Raw genomic sequence first — 26,882 nt, forward strand, 5'->3', positions numbered from 1 at the left:
TGAATGCACCACACTGACCAATAAAGCTTAACACATCTACCTAATGCTACTGTGGTGTAATGACACTAACCAAGTTACAATCTACTTAGAACCATAAATCCACAATGCAGTGAGCTCCTACTGCGTAAGAATTCAAGTCTCATGTCAATATTATGGGGTTAAGTCTCTCTGAGGCCACTCATAAGAAATGAATTCACTAATGATGGTTAAGATGGTTATTTTGATCTGCCAATGGGACTTGAGACGGAAATTAGCCGTATGGCTACAATCTATCGTATTTACATGAAAATGTACATTAATACAAATTGTCCCATTTTAAAAATAAATAAATAAATGAAATAATAAATGAAGTACTTTGGATGAAACCTCACTTATCTATGGTGTCTCGTAAAGAATACGCTTTGCTTCATGTACATCAGTCATAGACTCATGTTCTCAGTCCATATCTGCAAAACGCTGCTGAACTGGGTTAGGTATGCATGGTGCTAGTCTATCTATGAGCTAGTGAACTGTTACATAGTCATTCTGTGACAACCTGCCAGCTGGTGTCTGGGTCTGTACCATGCCTCTGTCAGCAGTTTGGTAGTGAAATGATACAGAGAAGGAGGGAGGTAAAAAAAAGAGTAAAACAGGGAACAGGAGGAGGTCATGAACAGAAAAGGGCGGCACTGTGGCACAGAAGATGGGCAGCCCACTAATACGCTAGTAACATCTTTATGTCTATTAGGGCCCCAATATACAGGTAGATGTGTACCTGAACACACACACACACACACACACACACACACACACACAATTAAACAAAGGACAAACCAACCCCTGTCACTGTGAATAGCTAATAAAGCTTAACCTCAGCAGCCAGCTGCTTTTGGCTTGCTTTGCCACATACTTAGCTAAAACTGAGAGGGACTTGAGCAGGCACTGTAGTACTCCCCCAGTAAACAACTCAGTCCCAAATCAACAACCAAACTCAATAATAAGCAACAAGCGTGCAGTATGTCAGGGACCCATCTGGACACTGGTCGACTGAAAGCTGCACTTGTTTTTTTATGCCATGAATTCCACCTTTGTTTTTGAGCCAATTTTGAATAATTACAAAAGCAGGGGATTTAATCAGGGACCAGCTGTCTGAAGCAATGTGTGTGTGTTTGTGTGTTTTTATGTTTGTGTGCACTGATGAGGGCCCAGCATCAAAGTGAATCAGAATATCACAGAGGAGCAGCAATGGTAACATCTGAAGCTCAAGTTCCCTGTCAATATGGCACAAACCAGAACACCCTACTGCATGCCCTGCACATGAATGCACACTCATAAACCCATGTGCAGACCTCGTGTTTATGTGTAAAGAGAAACACTATCAGCATGCAGAGATAAGGGCAGAATCATCTGTCTCTCTGTTACACATAGTGAGAATGTGTGAAAGATGCTGTGTGGTTAATGGGTTCATACAATGTGCTATTGTCTTCCAAAATGCCACAACAAAATGTGATCAGGAGTGTCAGACCATCCGTCTGTCACACACAGCATCTCCAATACCTTTGATTAGCTTTTGAAACTGAACACTGATCAGCTGATACAATCTTACAACAGCATTTGTATAACTGTATGCCACGTTCAAGGTGCTGATTTATGATCAGACAACCAGGGAACTAGAGGCTGTACGTACAGTTTTTGCAACTGCACTTGGGGATACATTCAAAGTTTTTACAATTTTCCAGACTAAGTGACCTTCAGTTCTTAAAATAATGATGGGGAGTTGCTTCTCTTTACGTAGCTGATTGGTTCTTGCAACAGTTATCAAATAGGGCTGTCAACTGAATTAGGCCTACCAACCTGACTTCTGCACAACACAACTGATGGTCCCAACCGCACTAAGAAGGCAAGAAATTCCACAAATTAACCTTAACAAGGCACACCTGTGAAGTAAAAACCATTTCAGGTGACTACCTCATGAAGCTCATTGAGAGAAGGCCAAGTGTTTGCAAAGTAGTAATCAAAACAAAGGGTAGCTACTTTGAGGAATCTAAAATATAAAACATACCCTACTATTCAAAAGTTTGGGGTCATTTAGAAATATCCTTATTTTTGAAAGAAAAGCTTTTTTTTTTTCAATGAAGATAACATTAATCATAAATACAGTCTAGAACATAGTTTATGTGGTAAATGACTATTCTACCTGGAAACGGCAGATTTTTAATGGAATATCTACATAGGAGTACAGAGGTCCATTTCCAGCAACCATCACTCCTGTGTTCTAATGCTACATTGTGTTAACTAATCTTGTTGAAAGACTAACTGATGATTAGAAAACCCTTGTGCAACTATGTTAGCACATGAATAAAAGTGTGAGTTTTCATGAAAAACATGAAATTGCCTGGGTTACCCCAAACTTCTAAACGGCAGTGTATTTGGAGTTATTTCACAATTGTTTGTCTGCTACATAATTCCATATATCTTGTGTCATAGTTTTCATGTCTTCAGTATGTATCTACAATGTAGAAAGTAGTAAAAATAAAGAAAAAACATTGAATGAGAAGGTGTGTCCAATCTTTTGACTCGTAGTGTATGAATACACACACAGACACATTGTTGTGCATAAGCAGGTCATTTTGAATACCATTCAATTTGCTGTTACCTGAGCGATTCGGCCATGCGCCGCAGATCTTCATTCTGCTGCTTGAGTCGCTCTAGCTTTGCCAGGATCTTGGAAAGCTCCCGGCTGGACCGCTCTGGATGCTCACTGTCTCTCACCAAGTGACCACCAATGTAGAAGAGAAGTGTGCCCCAGGCTAGCAGCACCAGGGTAATCCAACGCCATGAACCTGCCCAGGGACGCATGGTTCAGCCACGCCCACCGAAAAACGCCACTTGGTGTACCGACCCACCGGCCTACCTGCCGGATGTGCACGCACACACTGTGCTCTGTCACCACAAATGCCACAGCACCAGTCTTGGCATTGGCATCTTTGCAGGGATGGTAAATAACAGATGAGAGGGAGATGTGTGTGTTGGTGGCTCGGGATTGTTTAAGGAAAGGCAGTGGGTGTTTCTCCAGTGATCAACCAGCCTTTCCTTTGTACTAAAGCATCATAAGCATGCTCACAAGTCTGTGTTTTGACGACTGTGCTGTATCTACTCTCAGTTGTACGTCGCTTTGGATAAAAGCGTCTGCTGAATGAAATCGTAGAATCGTAGACAATCTGATCGGTGTCTTCTCCTGTCCGCCCAGCTCCGTGTTGCAGAGTTTATCCAACACCACCTTTCTTCCACTCTCACAAGATTCTTTAATTCAATTTGCAACCTGTAGAAAAAGAAAGATATGGGAGTTAGCTAAGCCTGTTGCACAAAGTTTTCATTTGCAAATACTTTCTGAAATTGTAGGTCAAACAAAAGCCAATACAAATTACTGAACTGCTAGCCAAGCAATCCAGCTTGACAAATACTCCTGAAGAGGAGAGCAAGGATGAGAGAGACAGTGTCATACAGAAAGAGAGATCACAGAACAGGGCAGTTCGACCAACAGTCAAGATGCTGCTGACTGGTCCGAACACAACCCAGTCTCAGCAGCCTACAGGATCGATCAGTATGACACTGCACTTTGCATTTACATAGTGATGTGCAGTATCTAAGCTATGCTGCATTGCTGTTGAGAGGACTGGGATGTACCACTTTCAGTGCCTTGCCTGCTTGCATAATACATACACAGATACTTGCACTCATGCACACTCGAGTCTTTCAAAAACCCCACAGCCCCTCCACATACCATATCCTTATCCACACCCTACCACAACCCATTTCCAACTCTTTCTCTCTTTCTCTCTCTTATTCTCTCTCTCTCTTATTCTGTCTCTCTCTCTCTCTCTCTCAGTTAAAGCACAGCCAAGCTTAAAAGGTAATGGATTTTTTGGAGTTGACTAAACCCTACAAAGTTCTCCCTGAACATTTTCCTTCTTTTCCAAGTGCCCACTGCCTTCCCGGTAGGCTCTGTGACAGAATGCAACATTTTCAAGGTGATACAGCAAGCTAATGAAGGAGCAGGAGCAAAAAATCCCTGGATCATCACTTCCCTTCATCCCAATGCAGGGAGAGAGATGGTGGTGGAATTCGTGCCAGGTTTATGAAGCAACCTTCTCTGTCAACTACCTAACAAAGCCCTGCCGCGTAACTGACACGACTCGTGATGGGATAAAGACTGTCAGATGTGTGTGTGTGTGTGTGTGTGTGTGTGTGTGTGTGTGTGTGTGTGTGTGTGTGTGTGTGTGTGTGCGCACGTCAATGCAAGTGTATGTGTGTATGCTATCATCTCTGAGTGTGTATCACAGTACACTGAAATAATGCCAAGCATCTTAGGCTTTGTGTGAGTGGCGCTTGTAAAATGGGGTTGATTGACATGTTGCAGTGTCTCTGGTGTTTTTTCCTGTGAATATTTGAGAAAGTAGAAGATTTTCCTGTTAGGGTTCGCCTGGCAGCACAGAAGTAGGTTAACAGTAGCTCATCATGTTTACTATTGCAGCATAGTTGATATATAGGAAGAAAATGGTGCCATGCTGTAATACCAGGGAGACTGTTTGTGCTTTAATGGTGCTAACTAGCCAGAATGCAGCAGTGGAGAACACTGAAACAATGAGGTGAAAATGATTCTCATTCATTTCTTACTTAATATTCTGGGATTATTGAAATCTGTACAGACATTCCTCCTTTGCTAGTGATTTTGTTGTGACTAACCTAGGCTGACACGAGGGTGGCTCCTCTTTATGCATGCAGTACAAGGATGTGCTGAGCTGTGTTTTATTATGGAAAATAAGAGGTGAAGAGGATAGCACTCCACCAACTAATGCATGTCAGAGACTTCAACATAAGCAAGGCTGCACAAACTTTTGTTGCTGTCTTTGAGGAACCATAATGAGGTTTGTGTGCAGTAGGCTAAAACTGATAAAATAAAACTGCTGGATGAAAAAGGCAACTACTGCCAAACTGTACATGAGACAATTTGGATACCTTTCATATATAAGCAAAACAGCTAGTTAATGTTAACTTAAGATAGCAATGCACTGCTGGTATATTAATAGCACTTTGGGGAAATTCTGATAAATCCTTGGTTATTTGAAGGGATATTTCATTACCTTCACTTTAAAGCTGACATCTCAGTCTCAATAAGTTCTACCCATATATGCTGTATCTTGTTTTTTTCCCCAGTCGAGGCATCCAGAAACTTCATCTAACATCACACTATGACACAAGCAACAAGATGTTTTAGAAAGGTCAAGATGGGCAGTTTAAGTTGACATGCACTCCACCCTGCTGCTACAAACACATCAGGAGCAATCCAACTAGGGTAAACAAAGGGATGTGATTCTGGATGCAAAGTCTGTCCATTGGGGCCTAGGAATTAATGGAATCACTGGGACAGTGATGTCAGTGAGATAATGAAGAATTATAAACTACAAACGAATAACAAAACATAAAATGCAAAAAACTAAAGCGGTGAAATATGGGTATTGTAGAATCCATCCATATAAATATCTCTGTTTCACTCTGCCTTAGTTCTTCAACTTTACAGAATTGCAATGCAGGGGGTTCGTCACGTGACACTATAAGACGGCTTTGTTTACATTCACCGGTTGCACACCACCTTGGATTGTGCTACATTCGCTATCTTTTTGCCCTTCATTATGGTTCTCAAGTGTAAGTCAGATTCTTCTGATGGCAGTTCTTCGAAGAAAAGGAAAGCTATCTCCATGTGTGCTGTCTTCACTGCAACGTAAAAGCTGCAGTTGTCCAACTAGTTAAACTCGTGCTTGCAAAATTAATTGCGAGTCGTAGCAAACTTGACTTCTTTACTGTGGTTCTTGATACACTTTACAGAGTGAAAACTGCAACAAAAACAGAATAAAACAACAGAAATAAAGTAAAATGACTCATACATGCATGAAAGTCATTGGTATTCATGATTTTTATGAAGAACTGATCAATATTTTGAAGCATGTAGCGGCTTTGTTTACATTTTCACAGGACTTCCGACTTATGGCAAAAATCAAACTACAACAATCTGTAGGAACGGAACTCTGAAGTAAGTCGAGGGCCCCCTGTACTTAATTGCAGTACCGGCCCTCATAAAGCTTTAAAATACAAAGCTGACATATTTTCATATAAAATGGAGTACATATACACAGCATTCTGTCTGTTATATATATAAAAGGCAAAGCACACTGCAAACGCAACCAGTATACTCGCCACAATAAATGCAAGTTTTTCCTACTAGCAATCACAGCAGACTTTGGTAACCTCACACAAATTCTTGAGACCAGATTGTAAAATTGTGTCAGACAGTTTGGCCACAGTACAGCAGTGTGTGGAGGTTAGATAAGCGGAACCTGGAATCAAACACTTGTAATGAAATACTGAAAGGAACCAATAACAATGTAATAATTTTAAAGACATACTCTACCTTAGAGGGTACAAAGCCAACAGAATAATTGGTTCATTCTGTGTAAAAATTAAAGCCACCTTTACTAACTGTACATAGGGACAAATATCAAATGCAGTCAATGGTTTTAGAAAATGAGTGAAGAAGGTTTTACAGTTCCTTTTCATCATGCCTCTAAGCTTATTCTTGAATGTGATGAAGTGGCAAAGGAAAGGAGCAACACATTCTATACTTTCAGACAGCTAGTTTTAGAAATAAAATAGGAGACATCAGTTGAGGCCTGTGTCTGCAGGATGCAGCCAGATTAAAGAAAGAATGGTACTATACTATGATAATGAACTGCAATTTATTCCACTGATGAAGATCTGACAGTGTAATATTTTACCAGAAATATAGGCAACTTGATCTGAGTGCTAAGGATTTTTGCATTTTCTCAAACCTCTCACATCTGCCCTTAAGTCTAACAGGGAGGTACATAAATAATGCAATTATAATAATGTCACTTAAATTAATAAATAAAAGTTCCCCACTGTGGCACAATCATTCCTAAGTTCGACTCTGTGACACATATGCTGACAGTAGGATTTTAGAGAAGTTGGTCATTGGTACCTCTTTTTTATTCTGCTTTTTCCCCCATGCCTCTTCCATCATCTTCCAAGCAGAAACATGATTTCCAAATCTAAGCTACAATAGACAAAATTAAATATGTGACTGCTTCCTTTTAAATGTGCAGTCCTCCTATGTCGTGAATTGAAGTTGGAACCTCTTGTCTATACCACCTACACACTATCCCCAAAGCCTCCTTGTGACCTTGTGTTTCAAACATAATCATTCTCTTACAATGCCCTTCATGGTAAAAGCTGGTGTGGTGCATGTGGCACTGCAGGGTGGACTGTCAGTACTGTCACAAAATGTCCCTGTGCTGCAGCAACTTTCAGGAGCCTGAGGGGTCAGCAGCGATGACCTGTTTTCAGTCTGGCTAGTGATTCTTCAGCATGACTAAGGCCGTAGCAGAGGCCATCTATCAGTGGCCTCTGGTCTCCAGACAATAAGCCCCGCAATGAGGTTCACTACTGAATTATTCATGGAGCTTGGCTATGAACGGCTTCTATTACACCAACACAACCACTCCAGTTGGAGGACAAGGGGAAGGGAGTGTTACATGTACCATATATAATCTATACCTTTGCTTCTCATCTATGTTGGTACAATAGATTGTAGTAATGTATGTTGCTAGGAGCAACCCTAAGGGGGATATGCACCACAATGTGTCCTATGTCATGGTATGCAGTTTAGTGGCAGAGAGATATAATGTGTGTCTGGAAAAAAGACAGGTAGAGGATAAGGAACAAATGCACACTGAAAGAATGTCGATGAGATCAAATGAAGGTTAATAAAAACTGTTTACACATCCATCGGTGTGATGCAGACGTGTATTTAACAGATGAAGGTAAATGTGGCCGATGATTGGGCAGCAGATGTATTTGTGCTGATATTGTCATAGTTTTCAACACAATTTTAACGTGATTTGCCAGATCATCTCATGAGCACAATGCAGGGGGCATTTTAAAGGCATTTTGGACTGCAGAAATACAACATTAGAAACATTAACATCACCTCTGGGGGCAATTTTTAACTAATCCTGGGAGGGCTGCTGAACAAGCACTTCTTCAAAAACAGCCTTCTTTACTGCAATGAACCTATACTCATTTCTTACAGTTTCCTAAAAGTGGGTCCTCTGAGCAGCTTGTATGCTTATTTTCTCAGCTGGTCTGGAGGCTCAACTCACGACCTTTCCCTTAGACTTCCTGTTCCCATGGGATGGATCATACTGGTGTCAGGTATATAGGATTGACACATTTTAAATAGTGTAAACACACCAGCACTTAGAGTTAGTGGTGGATTTAAAAAAACGGCACTTATAAACTATTGAATCAGATTTTGTCACACCCTCCACCTCTGATGCCAGGTTAGTGACAGGTTTCTTCCTTCCCCCCTTTTTCTCTCTCTCTCTCCAGGTGGGTGTAAGCGTGTGACTGTTTAATTCTAGTGTCCCATCTAGTAATATTCCCGATAACTAGTATATTCTTTTGCAACTGTCCTAGCTCCATTAAACCTAGTCCCGGTTAGCTGTTTTCTGTTTTTTATCTAAGAGACTAAGAGTTTGTATATCAGTTCTTTCCCCACCAGTTCCATAGGGGTCTCTATTAGTTTTACTTGTGGCAACTGCTTTTCAGTTCCGTGGTTTACGAGGAATACTTCCTGTTGTAGTTTTTCTGGTGGTTTGTAAATAAATTATGTTTTACTCCAAATACATGTCTGCTGTGTCTCTGTTGTCCTGCACTTGAGTCTCTGTATCAGTACTGTAACAGTTTTTTGTCATAATGACCAAACAAAACTTAACATCAAGCAGAAATTGGAATTTGAGAGAGAATAAAACTCACTTAAGCAAAAAAAAGTCATCTCAAAAGTAAAACTTGTCATTTGCAGACAAGGAATTTTTACAATTGTAAACAGTTTTCATAATTTTATTGTTCACAGATCCCTCAGTTTCCTTCCCAATGTCAGCTATGCAGTCATGCTGTCAGCTCTCTCATTTGTGCTCCTTCAGTTTTTGTTCACAGTTCTGATGCAAAGCTTTCACATGGGACGCCTTTATTCAGGGTGTGTCCCCATTGGTTTATGAGTTCCTCGAAATTGTTCAGTGCAGTTCAAAAAAACAGCACAGAGCAGAAGTATTCAGCATTCACTACCTGCTAACCACCCTTAATAGATTTCTGCAGGGTTAATAAATGGTAAGTCTTTTTCATTTACATATGTTGTCTGTACTGCCAGATGTTTGGTTGGGTTAGGTTAGAAGTAAAGCTAAGCTTTGCTATGTAAGATAGCTTTTACCCAATCAACTTTAGCCAGCTTTGTCAGTAACCTCTCTCTTAAATTCTTATTGTTGTTTGATGTTTAAGAAGTTTTGTTTGAGTGTTTTGACACAAATCTGATTTCATAGTAATATACCAATATACTTAGTCCAAAAAGAAGCTGCAAAAGTTGAAGAAATATTGTAAACTTAAACGCTTGTTCCACTGATTCTTGCTATTTGGAGCAAAAACATCCAATTAAATTTTGACTGACATTTTCATCAGTGGGCTGCACAGTGACTTGGTGGTTAGCACTTTCATCTTGCAGCTAGAAGATCCCCTGTTTGCGTCTCGACGCAAACAGGATCTGTCTGCATGGAGTTTGCATAATCTCCATGTGCATGCGCGGGTTTTCTCCGGGTACTCCGACTTCCTCCCACAGTCCAAACATGCTGAGGTTAACTGGTGACTCAAAATTGTCCGCAAGTGTCAATATGAATGTGATTGTTTGTCTCTATGTGTAACCCTGTGATAGACTGGTGACCTGTCCAGGGTGTCCCCTGCCTTCACCCTAAGTCAGTTGGGATAGTCTCCAGCCCTGCTGCAACCCTAAAGAGAATTAAGTGGTGTACAGATAATGGAAGGATAGATTTTCATCAGTATGACGTGTGACTCATTCAGCAACAGAATGCTCCCACTCCCATTGCTGTCCTTTGCGACTCTGTTGGCTCAGAGCCGAGATGCAGAGACACCCATAACTTTTTGGGGTGCCCCTGGTGTTTTATATGGTAGTGAGTACAGCTGACTGCGTGTGTCCACACAAACACACACACGCACGCGCACACACACACACACACACACACACACACACACACACACACACACACACACACACACACACACACACACACACACACAGTGAATATTTCATGAGCTGCTGTTGACTTCACAACATTTCTGAACTGAATGTGCAGGAGTCCATTAACTTAAGCTTAAAGGCAGAGAGAAAGCCTGGCCTGGTGACAAGCATGGGAAAATGGAAGAAAACAGATATATGGTGAGCTGGGAAAGTAAAGGGCATGATCCCCAAAGCAAACGCAATGAGTTTGAATGCATACACATAGGAGGCCCCTTACTAAGACTAAATACACTGAGGTCATGTCTTTAGTGAGTTGAAATTCTGCAATTAAAGACAAATTAGACATAGTAGTCTTTCAAGACTGATAATGACATAGTTTGAGTTATTATTACATTGAGTTACATTACGTCATCACATAACTCACTAGTTATGTGACGATTGGTTTGTCTGTCTTTTCACAGCATTGCTCAAAAACGGACACACAAAATGTCATGATAACAAGGAGCAAACTGCCATTTTCAGCTATGATGGCTATGGTAACAAGAAAAGCACTCAGAGAGCACAGCACTCCACCAAGGCTGCTCAGTTGTTGTATGATTTCCGATGAATGAAATCTTAAAAAAAGTTGTGGTCCACAGTGGTCGATTTGTAGTAGGATCGCAATCATGTGATTGTCAGCAGACAGCTGACGTAGTGTTCCTTGTTGTCACTGGTTACAGTGATGCTGTGCCAATATCTCGCAATGATACAGAAATCTTTAACAACTCCATGGATCCAGACTATAAGCCTGACCTTCCCTGAAAAATGTATCCAAATCCATTTTTCCATTTTTGAGTAATGTTGCTAACAGACAGACAGACAGAACAATGGCGGTATACATGGTGGTATAGCACAAAATGCAAAAGTTTGAGTCCTGTTTTCAGGGAGGGTTGTGTAGTTACAGAGAGACACACTTGTATTTTGGAGAACCATTAATATGAACAACTCAAGCACTGAAGGAAGCACAGCTCATCACAACTTTGGGATTAAGTCTCACAGAAAATGACTAAAGGTCTCAGAAAAGTTCGAGCCATGCAGACCCTGAGACCGCTGCAGCTTCACATTCAGTATCACAGCTAAGCACACAGCCCCTCCTTCAAGGTTATCTCTGCCGAGAATTCGCTGACAGCAGGATACATACATACATACATACACACACATGTGCACGCGCATTCACATGGTGACACAAAGATAGATAACCCCCCCCCACACACACACACACACACACACAGACACACACACACACACACACACACACATTCACATGTGCACGCGCATTCACATGGTGACACAAAGATAGATAACCCCCCCCCCCACACACACACACACACACACACACACACACACACACACACACACACACACACACACACACACACACACACACACACACACACACACAGAGCCAGTTCATCACCCTTTCTGACATGGTGAATTTATCATGCTGTCCTTGACCACGTCTGAGCCCCGAGATCCACTTTCACTCATCAGGAGATAGATTGGGGTGGCATGTGGGGCCCCAACCCAGGTCTATATTTTTATTTGGACATAAAAAATAAAACAGGCAAACAATTGGTGCATTTTTACTGCTAGTCATATATCTCTCCATCAAAATTAATATTGTGTTTGCATAAACCGCTAGCATAAACAAGCTCCACTCGCACCACCTCCCCCATAGCCATTTGTTTGTGTGTGCGTGTGTGTGTGCGTGTGTGTGTGTGTGTGTGTTTGCGTGTGTGTGTGTGTGTGTTTGCGTGTGTGTGTGTGTGTGTGTGTGTGTGTGTGTTTGCGTGTGTGTGTGTGTGTGTGTTTGCATGTGTGTCTGTGTTTGAAAAGGAAGGGAAAAGAGCAAGAGTCAAAATCAGTCAAGCAACTGCATGTATCATTCCTGGAGCAGAGAGAACGTCACATTTCAGCATGTGTGTGACAGTTGAAGTGTGTATTTGGCAAAAGGTGGGTTTGGAAAGAAATTCATCATGTACATTATGTACAGCACTATGAAGAAAAACTGCCCTCAATTAAAACCAGAGGGGACGTTGCAAGGAACCTTGACTGTTAATTTTTGCAAGCAACAGAAAAGTAAAAGCTCAAAGTCTGTGTTATCCCTTTACCTGTGTCGTGCTTTATTGCTGCTAGGATCTGCACACAATTACTGTCTGTTCCAGTTTCTATTCCTCATAACGAGTCCCAATGACAGCTGACCTTGCACAACCTGGGGTGCCAGGGATGAGTTGAAAGGACAGAGGCAGTATAGGAGGGTGGATGGGCCCTGTAGTGACCCCATACAGAGGTTGTCAACCTTCATTCAATCACTTTAAAGTGGTCTAATGAGTGGCTGAATACACAGGAGAAAAGAGAGAGCAAGAGGAAGGAATAATAGAAGAAAATCACTGGCTAGTGGAAGGGAAAGGAAGGGTAATAAAGAGGACAGAGAAAGAGAGCAGCTACTGTTACATTGGGCTCAACTGTGTGCTTTTTATCATCTGAATGTGGTGATGCATAATTTGATAAGCCTGGATCCACTGAATATGGATTTTTTTTTTCTCAGAATATGATCAGACCTTTGAAACAACACTTAGAAGTGGCCAAGCTCATACTGTGATTACATTTCTTAGACTAGAAAAGCACTCAGACAGCGCAGTGCTCTGCGACGGCTGTTCATTCACCCATGTGGCATTGCCAGAAATGTAGCATTTATTTTAGAAATGCAACATTTGGTAATTAGTTATTGATGATCAGAGAATCACAGCAACATAGAATGTGGCTATTTAACATAGATGTACCCACAAACAAAATGATCTTGCGCTGAGCACAGGTGTGTTATGCATGTGTACATTATGTATGATACCGAATCGTGTGACCTAAACATGTAGCGGGCAGCAGCAATTGATGGGACTTGGAAACAACCCCACAATTTAATCAGTTGTTCCTTGTATCATTTCCGATGGGCAAGTCTCGATAAGTCTACAGCAGTCGATTTGTAGTAGGATCACAATCATGTGATCATCAGCAGGCAGCTGTTGTAGTTTTGACTTGTAGTCATAGTTACAGTGACGCCGTGCTGCTATATCATTGTGTATCATCTCAAAATGATAGAGAAATCTCTAACAAATCCGTGGATCCAGACTATAAGGTGCATCACTGCCTAAATCTAATCACTTGGTCCTTGTGTCATTTCTGACCTTCCCTGAAAATTTTATCCAAATCCCTTAGACCATTTTTGAGTAATGTTGCGAACAGACAGACAGCCAAACCAAGGCTGATAATTCTGCCACGTTCCTTGGCAAAGCAAAAATGTCTTCAATCTACAATTGGAGTACTATGTAAAGAAAAGACAGAAAAAAATGTATTCTAAATATACGGTATTGCAGTTAACACACTCATAAAAGACTTAACAGGCAATTCAGGTCAAGTGTGGACACTTAGCTGTGTGAACCAGTGAAACACTTTGTGATCAAAAATCACACCAAAATGGCCGGATGTGTACACAGCCCAAGAGACAGGGCTGGCAGGAAAGTAAAGGTAGAAAATCAGACATGGCACTACAGCGAGAGACAGAGAAATAATGTGTCTGAGGCAGAAGCCAGAGGTTCGGGGACACCCATCACAGAGGAAGAAAAGAAGAAAAAATGTACTGATCTTCTATTGCAATCTCCCAATAAAAGCCAAGACTGACGGGAACAAGGGGGCTTGGTGGTCATTTGAGCAATAACTTACATTTCCAGCACAATAAGCACAATAAGCAGCACAATAAGCCCCTTGAACATTTTCTACCTTCCTCATCTTCTGCGACAGAATTTACGGTCAGCAGTTATCACACATTAATCCCTGGCTCAGGGCAAATGTAGTTCTCTCCCACAAGTCAAAGTGCCCTCTCCAAGGCCACCATTTGAATGATAAAACAATGACTGTAGAAAAGCAAAGATGGAGAGGAAAGCTGCAGCAGAAGAGACGGCGAAAGAGGAGAGGAGAATCACTACAAACAAGGAAGAGAAAAAGTAAACAGCACCAAGACCTGACAGCAAGAACACCAATAATAATAATAATAATAATAATAATAATAATAATAATAATAATAATAATAATAATAATAATAATAATAATAATAAACATTATAAAGACAGAGGAGGATTTTTTTTTAAAGGTGGAGATAGGAAAAGTAGCAGCAAGGATGCTGGTAATCAGAAGAAAGATGGTGGTGGTAGACACAAAGACAGAGAAGGAGATGAAGACACTTCCCTGAGGGGCCCAAGCCCTGACTAATACAAAAAACAAAAATTCTATAAACAGCAATAAGACACAGCTCCCACAGATTCATTGCTCTTTACTGCATTCCCTCTGTTCTTTTCCTTTCAACATTTAGGTATTTTGCTCTATGACCTTAAATCCCTGTGTTGCAGAAACACCTCAGCAGTAACAGGTAACACATTTATTTACCCTCCGTTTAGTCTGAAAATCTCATTTTTACCTGCACAAGAGAAAAACTATCCAGTCATGACAGCAAACGGTTGATGGTTCTTTCCTTAACTTTCTTGACATTTGTTCAAACAAATGCCTTCCCGTTAAAACAAACCATTTTATATATTTTGCATTACAGAAGATGAACACATTTTAATGCGTTTTCTTCCATTATTGTAGATATTCAGAAAAGCCTGCCAGTTCAGTGATAATAAGGATGTCCGTTCCAAGCAAGAAGGCTTCGTCTCTCAGCTCTGGTCTTTTCTGTCAACCTCCATGTTTGCTTTTGCTTTGAGTTTCCTCCAGGCACTCCAGTTTCCTCCCACACTCCAAAGGCATGCATCTGAGATGAAATGAAAACCAAAATTGTCCACCGCTGCATGCATTGGTCTGTCTCTATTGGTCCTGTGATGGACTGGCAACTAGCATGCATAAATGTGAAAGCAGACTCCAAAATTAAAAATGGACTGGTTGAGAAGGGTGTTGTCTGCCTTGCCACTGTCTGACTGCATCTTTGCAGAAATGCTACCATCCTACTCCCAACTCCCTGATTCATTCTCTTCTGTTTTATTCTGGTCACAGGCTTTCTCTTTCTTATCTTTACAGATTTTGGCTTGAGTTTGACATTTAAACCGAAATCCACTGGGAGTTGCCAAGAAAAGAGTTAGGTTTTCCATTTAATTGCTTTGTTTGAGTCAGGATTGTTTGAAAATGGTAAAACACTCTTACTCCACTTAATGATGAGAAGTCACTTAGCAATGCTGGGATTCAGGAGGCTTGGATATATCAGTTTGGTTGCCAATTACATAAGAAGTAAAGATCCACTTTTTGCATCTCATAACCTAAGTTTACCATCACTCCATTTCCTTCAATCTTTCATTTCAAAGTCTTGCCTTTTTCCTGTTACTTCACCGCAGCAGCCTGAATGTGTCACAACACAAACCATCCTGACAGAACTTCTCATCCTCATCACGTGTTTTCTGCTTCCAGTCTGCACTTCTCATATGCCTGACTTCCCCTTCATCTCCTCTACTCTGGCTCTAGGTCTGGTATAGGGTTTGTCTGCTTAGCTCATCAGCTTCCGCTTAGCTGCTCCTTCTACTTAATGAAACCTGTTTGTAATGCTACGTGTCCACAGGTTCCATAAATTTCTCTTGTCAATTTCCATCTAAACTAGGGCACCCAGGTAGCTCAAGTGGTTGAGTGGCCGACCTATAAACAGGGGGTATAGTCCCTGACACAGTTGTCATGGGTTCAAGTCCGACTCATAGCCATTTACTGCCATTTACTGACATTCTCCCACTCTTCTACCCATGTTTCCTGTCTATCTCTCTACCGTACCATAAGTCTTCTGTAGTTAAATGTATAGATTGTGCAACAAATTCCATGTGTAAACACTCATTTGAAAGGTATTTTTAGTCTAAGATGTAGTACTGCATCAACTGTTGGCATGGTATTTTTTCCTGGGCTGGTTCAAAAAGAGTTTACTCTTGTGTTGTAGTAAAACACTCCAGTCATCAGACTGTAGGGTTTCTGCTTTACTAGAGACACTTTTCGCATTTACTACATTCAGCCTTGACTTGCCTGAATTAGATATACGTACCATTGGCTGAGAGTGTAAAGAAACTGACAATTACTGGCTTCAGTACAAACATTCCCTCTGTGGCTTTGCATAGCCAGTCATTTTTAGTGCATTCAATTGTTACTGGCGCTAAATGGTTCAACCCAACATTCCTCCAAAGAACAACAACAAAAAAATCCTACCTCACCTCTTGGGGATGAAGTTTTCTAAATGAGACTGAAAGGAAATACTGGCAAACTATGCACCCTGATCCCTGTTAACAAGGCCTATAAAAAAAAAATGCCATCATCTCTCTCCTCTCCATTAAGCAGGACCTATTGCTTAAATCACATTGGCTAACAGAAAAACAAACAAAAAACCTCAATACACAATGTCAATGTGCCAGGTAGTGCCAACTATGAGAGGATGTACCTACAACACAATCTCTCCTTTTACTAAGAAATAAATTAAAGCATTGCTGCAAACAGAAGTCTTAATCCTTCCTTCTATCCAGTGCAGGCACCACTTGGTAAAGTCAGAGCAGTAGTGACTTTGTAAAAACTGAAAGCAAAGAGACAAAACACTTCTTCCACTGCTGGCAGAACACTGTGATCCAACTGGGAGCAGCTGCATCTCTGTTTCAATAATGCACCAACAACACACTGGCCCTCCGTTACAGTTGTGAGGATCAGTTGTTAAAAAAACGGCAAGGACAGGGACCCTGATACTCTCCTGTATGGCCCTATAGCATGTTACGCATCAGCCATGTCACATATCCAACATAACAGTAAGGTTACATACACTACTGTTCAAAAGTTTGAGGTCACTTAAAACTTAAGCAGTTTTTTCAATGAAGACGATATTAAATTAATCAGAAATACAATCCAGACATTGTTAATGTGGTAAATAACTATTCTAGCTGGAAATGGCTGACTTTTAATGGAATATCTACATAGGGGTACAGAGGAACATTTCCAGCAACCATCACCCCTTTGTTCTAATGCTACATTGTGTTAGCTAATGGTGTTGAAAGGCTAACTGATGATTAGAAAACCTTTGTGCAATTATGTTAGCACATAAATAAAAGTGTGAGTTTTCATGTAAAACATGAAATCGTCTGGGTGACCGCAAACTTTTGAATGGTAGTGTATGTGTAATGTTACGTGTGCATAATGTCAGTTGTCTTACACAAGAGTGCTGACAGTGGTCTAGACAACACAGGGAAGTCCATCAATCCCTCTCTAGAGAGGGTACTGCTTTGTTGCCTGTTTAGTTCCCTTGTGCATTGATTGGACTTTTAGCACCTCATTTGCTCACAGCTCCCATTCTCTGAGTGTGTAACCAGCCACTGTGCACAGCTGTCGTGTCTGATGAAAGCGGTGTAACTGACATTCATTGTTCAAGACTGAATATGCATTTCTTCCTCCAGGAGTGACGCATGCCAAATGAAAGACATTCCTCTGATTGATGACATCTATTCTTACTCTTGTATAGTCTTCCTGTTTTACTCAGTCTGCTATGCTGACCTCTAATAGGCCTAGAGTTAGAATTCACAACTGGGCAAATAGAAGAACTTAAACTTCAGATTTATTGGAAACCTGTTACCATTCACCCAATTTTCAATTCGAGGGTGAAAAAGAACAATGTTTATTTTGCTGCATAAATTATACACGAGTAAAGGGATAAGGAGGTGGGGTTCTTCTGAGCACCAAGGTTAGATCACAAACATAATCAATAATGTGCTGCCTATTGTGTTTCGGCACTGTAGTGAGCTCAGCTCAGTTCCATTCAAGTGAATCCACAGCGCAAGACTGTCCAAGCCTGTGCTTAACATTCCCCATTAAAGATAGGTCTTCTCAGAGGCACTGAGAGAAGAAACTGCAAGGAAGGGGATGAAGGGATGATGGCCTGACCAGATGAGAGGGAACACAGGTGGACTTGGCAGGAAAACAGTCATCTTCTGTAGCATACTTACACTGGGATGCATTTAATTGAAATCCTGAATCTGCATTCACGAAGTAAAAAAAACAAACAAAAAAAACAGTTGTGCATTCTCTTCTATTTCTCTTGCCCTGGCTCTTGACGATTTCTCTGTCGCAACCCAGTGATACTAGCCAAGCCGAGCAGCAATATCTTTTCTCAACAGTGGCAAATCAGAACACCAGAAGTCAAATACATTTGAGTCCTCCAGATTCTGTTCATCATACAGATCACTGTTTATGGGCCCATGAAGTGATCCAAATAGTTTATTACTACATCATATACACAAAAATTACTCACATTTCTGTTCCTGGTGAACATCCACTGGGCATGATGATAAATGCTCCATACCATGTTATCGCTATATATTGCCATGTAATGCAAATGACTTGTGTGTCAGCCTCTGAACTATTGATCTGCTCACATTCAACATAAACACAATGAACGGGCATGATAATATCGCTGCCACAGCATGCAGGATATGACTTTGTACAGTTTAGTTATCATAAGTAAACATAGACCATCTGGAAACTCCTAAGCACACAAGATCCCAGAAACAACTCAACTGTGAAATAGCTTTCATGTACTAAAACACCACAGGCAGAGGTTTTTTTTTTTTTTATTGTATTTAGTATCTTGAGATAAAAGTGAGTTTGATTGTGTTGGAAAATCCTCAGCTAAGATGTTGCCTATTACAAAGCTCCCCAATTCAAACAGCCACTTGGCTTAGAAAATCTAATCACATCTCTGTGAATACATGAACCTCGAGAATAACATAAACCATCAAGGCACATTTTGTACAAAGTGCGCAATGATGTTAGTGCATTGATATAATGCTGGGATCCATGTGCTTGTGCATCGGTAAGGGGCTAATTTGGTCTTAGTCTGTAACTACAAAATCTCCTCCCCTCTACCGCTCTTTCTCCCTCCTCAGCCTGTCAGATCTGATCCTCCCAATGTGTCCTCTGTGGTGTCTGATTCTGTTCCCCTTCCTGTCGGTGAACCAAGGGCCAGCAGAGGGTAACAGGCTGCCAGTGTCTTGGCCTAGCTCCCCACAGCCTAGTCATTACTGCTGGCTAACAAGCAGAGAGCGAGGGACGTATGCGGCTGCTCTTCCTCTTAACTAACAAAGAAAAAGACCTCATGGGTAACTGTGGTAGCAGCAGCACAGAAGCACAGGTTCCTGTGGGACACATAATGGTGGTTTCTCATTATAGGCTGTCTCCTGGAGGAAAGAAAAGTTGTACATGCTGGGTTATAGGTCCTTTCAACTAGGCAATGTGTGACTACAGGGGTAGAAAGGAAGGAGCATTATGTGCACGGCTTGCCACATGCCACTACTTTCAATTATTTTAATGTAGTGATGCTTTCATATTTGCGCACATTAAGGATTTGCGATTTCGTATTTGTGCGCATTAAGGAAGCAATAAGGAAGCATGTAAACATCCATCACAGGACACATACATACATCCTTAATGCCATTTTATATTTTGTTGGTGCCACGGATATTAGCGGAGATCTTCAGAGGAAAGAGACATGAAATTAATTTGACTTGAATGATTCCAGTGGGGGCTGCACAGTGGCTTGGTGGTTTGCACATTTTGTCTTGCAGCTAGAAGATCCCTGGTTCACGTCCCGGGATCTTTCTGCATAGAGTTTACATGTTTTCCGGCTTCCTCCCACAGTCCGAAATCATGCTGATGATATTTGGTAACTCTAAATTGTCCATAGGTGTGAATGTGATGATTGTTTGTCTGCATATGTAGCCCTGTGATAGACTGGCAACCCGTCCAGGGTGTGCCCTGCCTTCAACCCTAAGTCAGCTGGGATAGACTCCAGCCCCTCCGTGACCTTAATGAGGACTAAGCGGTGCATAGATAATGGATGGATGGTTCCACTACCGTTCAAAAGGTTGGGGTCACTTAGAAATGTCCTTATTTTTGAAAGAAAAGCAGTTTTTTTCAATGAAGATAACATTAAATGAATCAGAAATACAGTCTTGACATTGGTAATGTGGTAAATGATTATTCTGGCTTGAAACGGCTAATTTTTAATGGATATATGGACATAGGGGTACAGAGCCCCATTTCCAGCAACCATCACTCCTGTGTTCTAATGCTGCATTGTGTTAGCTAATCGTATTGAAAGGCTAATTGATGATTAGAAAACCCTTGTGCAATTATGTTAGCACATGAATAAAAGTGTGAGTTTTCATGGAAAACATGAAACTGTCTGGGTGACCCCAAACTTTTGAATGGTCGTGTATTAGTGAAAGTGTCAAACAGTATTTGAAAAAGAGCCCGATTGTGTCAGCTCAGTCTGTCTGTGCCATACATTGATGTGTTTGTGGCAGCCACTATAATATCAGGATTGACTGCCACATATTGATTTTTCTATTGTTTTTATATTTAAAATTTGGAATATGTTATTTCATTGTAGAGCCCGCTTTGAGTCTGTCACTGTCTCACAAACACACTGATTGAACACTCCCTCCACTCCATGCAAAACATTTGCAGATGGAATGCTTTTCTCTACAGGAGAGTCAAACCAAATTTCACAAATGGTTAGTATCATCAACACCTCTGCACAATTTGTCCAATATGTCCATTCTTAACACAACACTGTCAATCTAAGAGACCAAACTCTTCAATTAAGGTGCTTCATTACCGTTCCAGATCCACTGCTCCAAACCATGGCACTGATATATTCGTCCAATCGGCCAATTCTCAGTCTAGCATTATTCTCAATTAAACTACTTGGCCATTGCTGAGTTGCTCAATTATCAGGTGAATAAAACAAATTGTGTGTTTGTTTAGTAATAATTACTTTAATCTAGCAAATGCCACTAAACAGGACTTTACAAGGAGGGGACTGAATTCCACTACCATAACAGTAAAGTAGCTGAAGAAAAACCCAAAAATCTTGAAGACACCAGGATAGTGACCACTGTTGCTATGGTGACAATACCTTCAGCTGTGTTTTTGCAAGTAACATTTATTGATGCTAGGTACTGCAACAATGCAGGGGGACATAAGATGAAGAGGGACTCTGTTTCTGCGTATCTAGGCATGTTACAACTGACAAAGCTACCATTCATAGGTTTGGGGTCATTTAGAAATGTCCTTATTTTTGAAAGAAAATCTTTTTTTTCAGTGAAGATCACATTAAATTAATAAGAAATGTAGTCTAGAACATTGTTTATGTGGTAAATGACTATTTCAGCTGGAAATTGCTGATTTTTAATGGAATATCTACATAGGGGTACAGGGGCCCATTTCCAGCAACCACCACTGCTGTGTTCTAATGGTACATTGTGTTAGCTAATCATGTTGAAAGGCTAGTTGATGATTAGGAAACCCTTGTGCAATTGTGTTAGTACATGAATAAAAGTGTCAGTTTTCGTGGAAAACATGAAATTGCCTGGGTGACCCGAAACTCTTGAACAGTAGTGTAATTTGTAAGTGAATGTTTACCTTGACAGATAGAGATGGGCCTTCGTGAAGGAAATACTGAGACTTTTTACTTTAGTAAAAGTACTGCATTGAAAATGTTACTTCAAGTAAGAGAATGTCTGTGTAAGGAAAATATTATATGGTATTAAAAGTAGAAGTAATCAATGCAGAAAAGTCTGCAGTGACTATTTTACTATAGCACAGTATATTATTTCATTGGGTTATTATTTGTAATGTAAATGTAAAAACACTCCAACCAACCAATCACAATCATCTTCAGCTCCATCGTTTCCTTAAAATATAGATGTGTGAAGCTGTTTGCACCCAGGGAGATGAGCACTGGCATTAAAATGGACAATCCATCAAAAACAAGAAAAGCACTCAGAGCGCCTTACTCCGCCAAGGCTGCTCAGTCGTATGATTTTCGACAGATGAAATCTTTAAATAATTCGTTGGTTAGGGTTAGGGTAGGGCAGCTGATGTAGTGTTCATTTGTAGTCATAGTGACAGTGACGCTGTGCCGCTACCTCGCAATGATACAGAAATATTTAACAAATCCGTGGATCCAGACTATGAGCCGCATCACTGCCAAAATCACTTGGTCCTTGTGTCATTTCTGACCTTCTCTGAAAATTGAATCTAAATCCGTTGATCTGTTGTTGAGTAACATTGCTAACAGACAGACAAACCAATTCCGATCGTCACATAATTCCACCACGTTCCGTGGCACAGTAACTAGCAGTTCTGTTATTGCTGGTTATTGTGGCTGCCTTACTGGTTAACCCAAATCCTCTGCAAAACTTGAAATTTTCAGTATGGTAGGTTGCTGTTTGGAGGTTGTTATTCTGGTTTTTCCAAAGCGAGGAGGGCTTTGTAAACATTAATATGCAAATAGAGGAAGAACAGGAGAAAGCCAGCTAAAATTCACAGTCAATGGAAGGTTTATACCTGCAGCTCACATCTGGCTAGTCAAACTACTGGTGCATTAATGTAAAAGCACATTTTTGCTAGTAATCATTCAACGAATTCAAAGAATCAGAAACAAGAATTGTTTAGAATCTTAATCCGAAACGTTAAAATACAAATAACACTCCAACTTAACTTACGCACACACATTTTGTCGAGCTTATAAATTTGTAGTATCTGAAGCTTTTTTCAATAGCTGGCAGTCAATTCCATTGATAGGTGATGGAGGAGTGGGATATGTTTATTAATAACATGCAAAATACTCTTCAATCCTAAGCCAATCACTTCTTTGACACCTGAATTAATATATTTTGAGTTGTGTGTCCACACCGAAGTAGGTGGTACTTTGTCAGCACTTTTGTTAACATTTCATTAAGTCAGCTCAATATCTCATCTTTGCTCAAGCACACAAATCTTTCACTCTGTTATCAGCTAATGAAATTAGTGTCACCTAACTTGGTCAATGCAAATTCTGTGAATTATTACACTGTCAAATGATTACTAGCTTTGTGAAACAAACATACTGATCACTCAATAATCTCCATAGCACTTTGTACAGGCATTGTCACTGTATTGAGCACACTGCCTAAATAATAATAATAATAGTAATGATACATTTTATTTAAAGCGCCTTTCAAGGAACTCAAGGACACTTCACAGAGGAATAAAAATCATTGACAATAATTCAAAAAACCATACAATAAAAAAAATATCAATTACAAGAATAAAGCAAAGCCCAACAAAGAGGTTTGACACAGTGAGGTTAGGGTGTGAGGGAGTATGCAGTCCTGAACAGGTGAGTTTTGATTTTGGATTTGAAAATTTATAAGGTGTCACAGTTCCTGATATCCGGGGTTAGTGAGTTCCAGAGCTGGGGAGCAGAGCGGCTGAAGGCACTACTCCCCATGGTGCTGAGACGGGTGGAGGGGACAGTGAGGTGGATGGAGAAGGAGGATCTGAGGGAACAGGATGGAGTGTTGACAGAGATGAGGTCGGAGAGGTATGAAGGAGCAAGATGATGGATGGACTTGAAGGTGGACAGAAGGATTTTGAATTGAATTCTTTGCTTGATTGGGAGCCAGTGGAGTTCTTGCAGGATGGGAGTGATGCGGTGGTAGGAGGGGGTTTGGGTTATGATACGGGCTGCAGAGTTGTGGACGTGTTGAAATTTATGGAGGGACTTATGAGGGAGGCCGAACAGAAGGGAGTTGCAATAATCCAGGCGTGAGGTGACAAGGCTGTGCACAAGGATGGACGTGGTGTGGGGGGTGAGGGAGGGTCAGAGACGGTTGATATTACGTAGATGGAAGTAAGCAGACTGGGTGATGTTATTGATGTGTGAATGGAATGATAGTGTGCTATCGAGGATGACACCCAGACTCTTTACCTGAGGGGAGGGGGACACTGAGGAGCTGACAATGGAGAGGGAGAAACTGTCAACTTCAGATAGGGTGGATTTGGTGCTGATGAGGAGGAATTCTATTTTATTCTGGTTTAATTTTAGAAAATTAGAAGTGAACCAGGAATTGATTTCAGAGAGACAAGCGGTAAGGGAGGGAGGAGGAAATGTGGAGTTTGGTTTGCAGGGAAGGTAGAGGTGGGGTTATCCGCGAAGCAGTGAAAGTGAATGTTAAATTTACGGAAAATATGGCCAAGGGTGAGGAGGTATGTAATAAAGAGGCGGAGCCCCAGGACAGAGCCCTGGGGCACACCTGAGGTGACTGGGGAGGGATCGGATGTGAAGGACTTGAGTTGTATAAAGTGAGAGCGGTCTTTGAGATATGACTGAAATCAGAGGATGGGGGTGTGAGTGATACCAAGTGAGGAGAGTCGACTGAGGAGGATGGAGTGTGAGATGGTGTCAAAGGCCGCACTCGGGTCAAGGAAGATGAGGAAGGAGATTAAACCAGTGTCGGCTGCAAGGAGGAGGTCATTGGTGATTTTGATGAGGGCTGATTCGGTGGAGTGAAGGGGGCGGAAACCAGATTGAAATGGCTCATACAGGTTATTTTTGGTGAGGTGAGAGTGGAGTTGAGTGGCTACTGTTTTTTCAAGGATTTTGGAGAGGAAGGGTAAATTGGAGATGGGGCGAAGGTGAGGAAAGTGAGGCATGAACAATGTTTGTTATGAGGGGAAGCAGAGAGGAAAGGCAGGATTTTACAAGGGTTGAGGGGAGGGGATCTAACTGGGATGTGGAGGGCTTGGATTTTCGTATGATGTCCGATATTTCAGAGGGGCCTGGGAGTTTAAAACAGGAGAAAGAGTGAGAGTGTGGGAAGGATTCAGGTGTATGGGGAGGCAAAGAGTCAGAACGGAGGAGCAGGTGGATGTTTTGGATTTTCTGATTGAAGAACAACATCAGGGAATTGCAGGTGTCAGTAGAAAAAAAATGGGAGGGCAGGGAGTGGGGAGACTGGAAAGTGTCATTGAGCAGTGAGAAGAGAGATTTAGTGTTTCCTTCACTGGAGATGATGAGACCGGAGTAATAGGCGGATTTGGTGTGGGTTATGGAGTCTTTGTAATGAGTTAAGTGAGTAGTGTACATGTCTTTGTGTATAGTGAGACCTGTTCTTTTATAGAGACGTTCAAGTTGACGCCCATTTGCCTTTAGTGAACGGAGTTCAGGGGTGAACCAGGGGGAAGATGAGGTGTGGGAACAGATCGGGTTTTCAGAGATGCAAGAGAGGTGAGGATGGTGCTGAGACTGCCATTATAATGTGAGACCAGATCGTCAGGCATGGAAAGAGTATAAAGTCTATAAAGTCACTGTGATGTTTAGGAGCGCGGGTAACTGTTGCAACAATAGTGGGAGTGGGTCCATGGAGTTTAAAAACAGTACATTCAAATGAGCTGAATGCAGATAGAGACACTGGCAACACCTTCCACTTCTCACAATGAATTACCACAAGACCACCACCCTGACTGGTGCCACGGGGTTGCAAGACGTAAACAAACCCAGGTGATGAGACTTCATTCAGCTGGGAGAAGTCGTTTACCTGCTGCCACGTCTCTGTCAGACAGAGAACGTCCAACTTACGATCAGCCAGGAAATCCTAAATAAGATGGCCCTTGGCCGTGAGAGAGCGGATGCTGAGCAGACCGAAGCGGACTGTGGTGTTGTTGTGCCTGACGGGAGCATTAGCCGACGTGTCTAGGCAGGCTAATGTTCTGTGGCCCGTAGTCCTGACGGTGATTCTGGAGGGATGGCGAGAAGTGAACCACAAGGATTTTATTTCATTTGAGGAGTTGCCATAGTTGAAGTTACGGTGAGACCCACGGTGGATGTATCTCCGACAGGGAAGGAGAGCGATGTCCGGGTGGAGATGCAGATCTGGTGGCGGTGGAAGCCTGGGCATGAGCAGACAGATCCAGCAAAGCTCGCTGGCTGAATACCGGTACATTCCAGCCACAGGATGAAGGCAGAGCGAGAGAAGTGTCCACAGGAGAACAGACCAGATATAAAGCTTTTTGGAACACATCGGGCTTGAACAGCTGGGTGGATCAGAAGAGTCGGGTACTCGCTCCAGGTGAGCAGAAGTGTACAAAAGTATCCAGTGAGGACACAAAGCTCAACGATGGCAGAGTCTATTAAAAAGCAGACGCTCAGACAAATGTGCAAAACATGGACTTTACACAAGTCATAAAGCCACAAAACCATAAAACACTTAAATGTTTACCATTGAGCAGCGGCAGCCAGATATGCCAGTGTTCACTCAATCCAAACCGAAGTGGTGTGGTGGCTGCCTCCAAAGAGGAGGTAAAACAGATAGCATCTGTAAATTGCAATGCAATCCCATGCAACAGTTCTGCAATATATACTACTTTTGCAAGGGTTTTGATGCATTTGTGTTGAATGTGTCAGAACAGTGTACTATGGTAATTTCAGAGGCTCTAATTTGTGGTGGGGTTATATAGGATTGCAGTCAAGATCAGTGTTTTCATTATCTGACACACTGTAGTCTTGTATTGAAAAACACTTTTAGATTAAATTTTTTGACAATACACCAGAAGCTTTACAAAGGTACAGCAGCATCCAATGCAAGATGGTTTTATTAGATTATCTTACAGCTCAAAAGTCTTTGAGTAATTAAGTCCACCCACCGAAGCTGTCATTGTATGTGCAATTTATTACAATCACTCTAGTTCAACAAGCCACTTTTACTGCATTATGGCTTTGAGTCTGCACATATTTTCATGTTAAATCACAATAAAGCTGCATAAAATCACAAAAGCTGCACAAACTTCCTCTACATTAGATTTTGGCTGTTTAAACGATATTTTGATG

At 41.4% G+C, this 26,882-nt stretch overlaps 1 protein-coding gene across 3 annotated transcripts in view; it reads right to left on the reverse strand.

The window, feature by feature from the left end:
* fut8b (fucosyltransferase 8b (alpha (1,6) fucosyltransferase)) overlaps window positions 1–26,882 on the reverse strand; it is a 125,050-nt gene that overhangs the window by 47,893 nt on the left and 50,275 nt on the right. For all 3 annotated transcript variants that reach the window (XM_023275135.3, XM_055015851.1, XM_023275136.3), the window contains exon 2: window positions 2,636–3,301. In XM_023275135.3, coding sequence (XP_023130903.1) covers window positions 2,636–2,838 — 203 coding nt within the window. In that variant the 5' untranslated portion in view covers window positions 2,839–3,301. The remainder of the gene's footprint in view (window positions 1–2,635; window positions 3,302–26,882) is intronic.

The sequence above is a fragment of the Amphiprion ocellaris genome, chromosome 12 (assembly GCF_022539595.1).
Source record: "Amphiprion ocellaris isolate individual 3 ecotype Okinawa chromosome 12, ASM2253959v1, whole genome shotgun sequence".
NCBI classification, from domain to species: Eukaryota; Metazoa; Chordata; class Actinopteri; family Pomacentridae; genus Amphiprion; species Amphiprion ocellaris.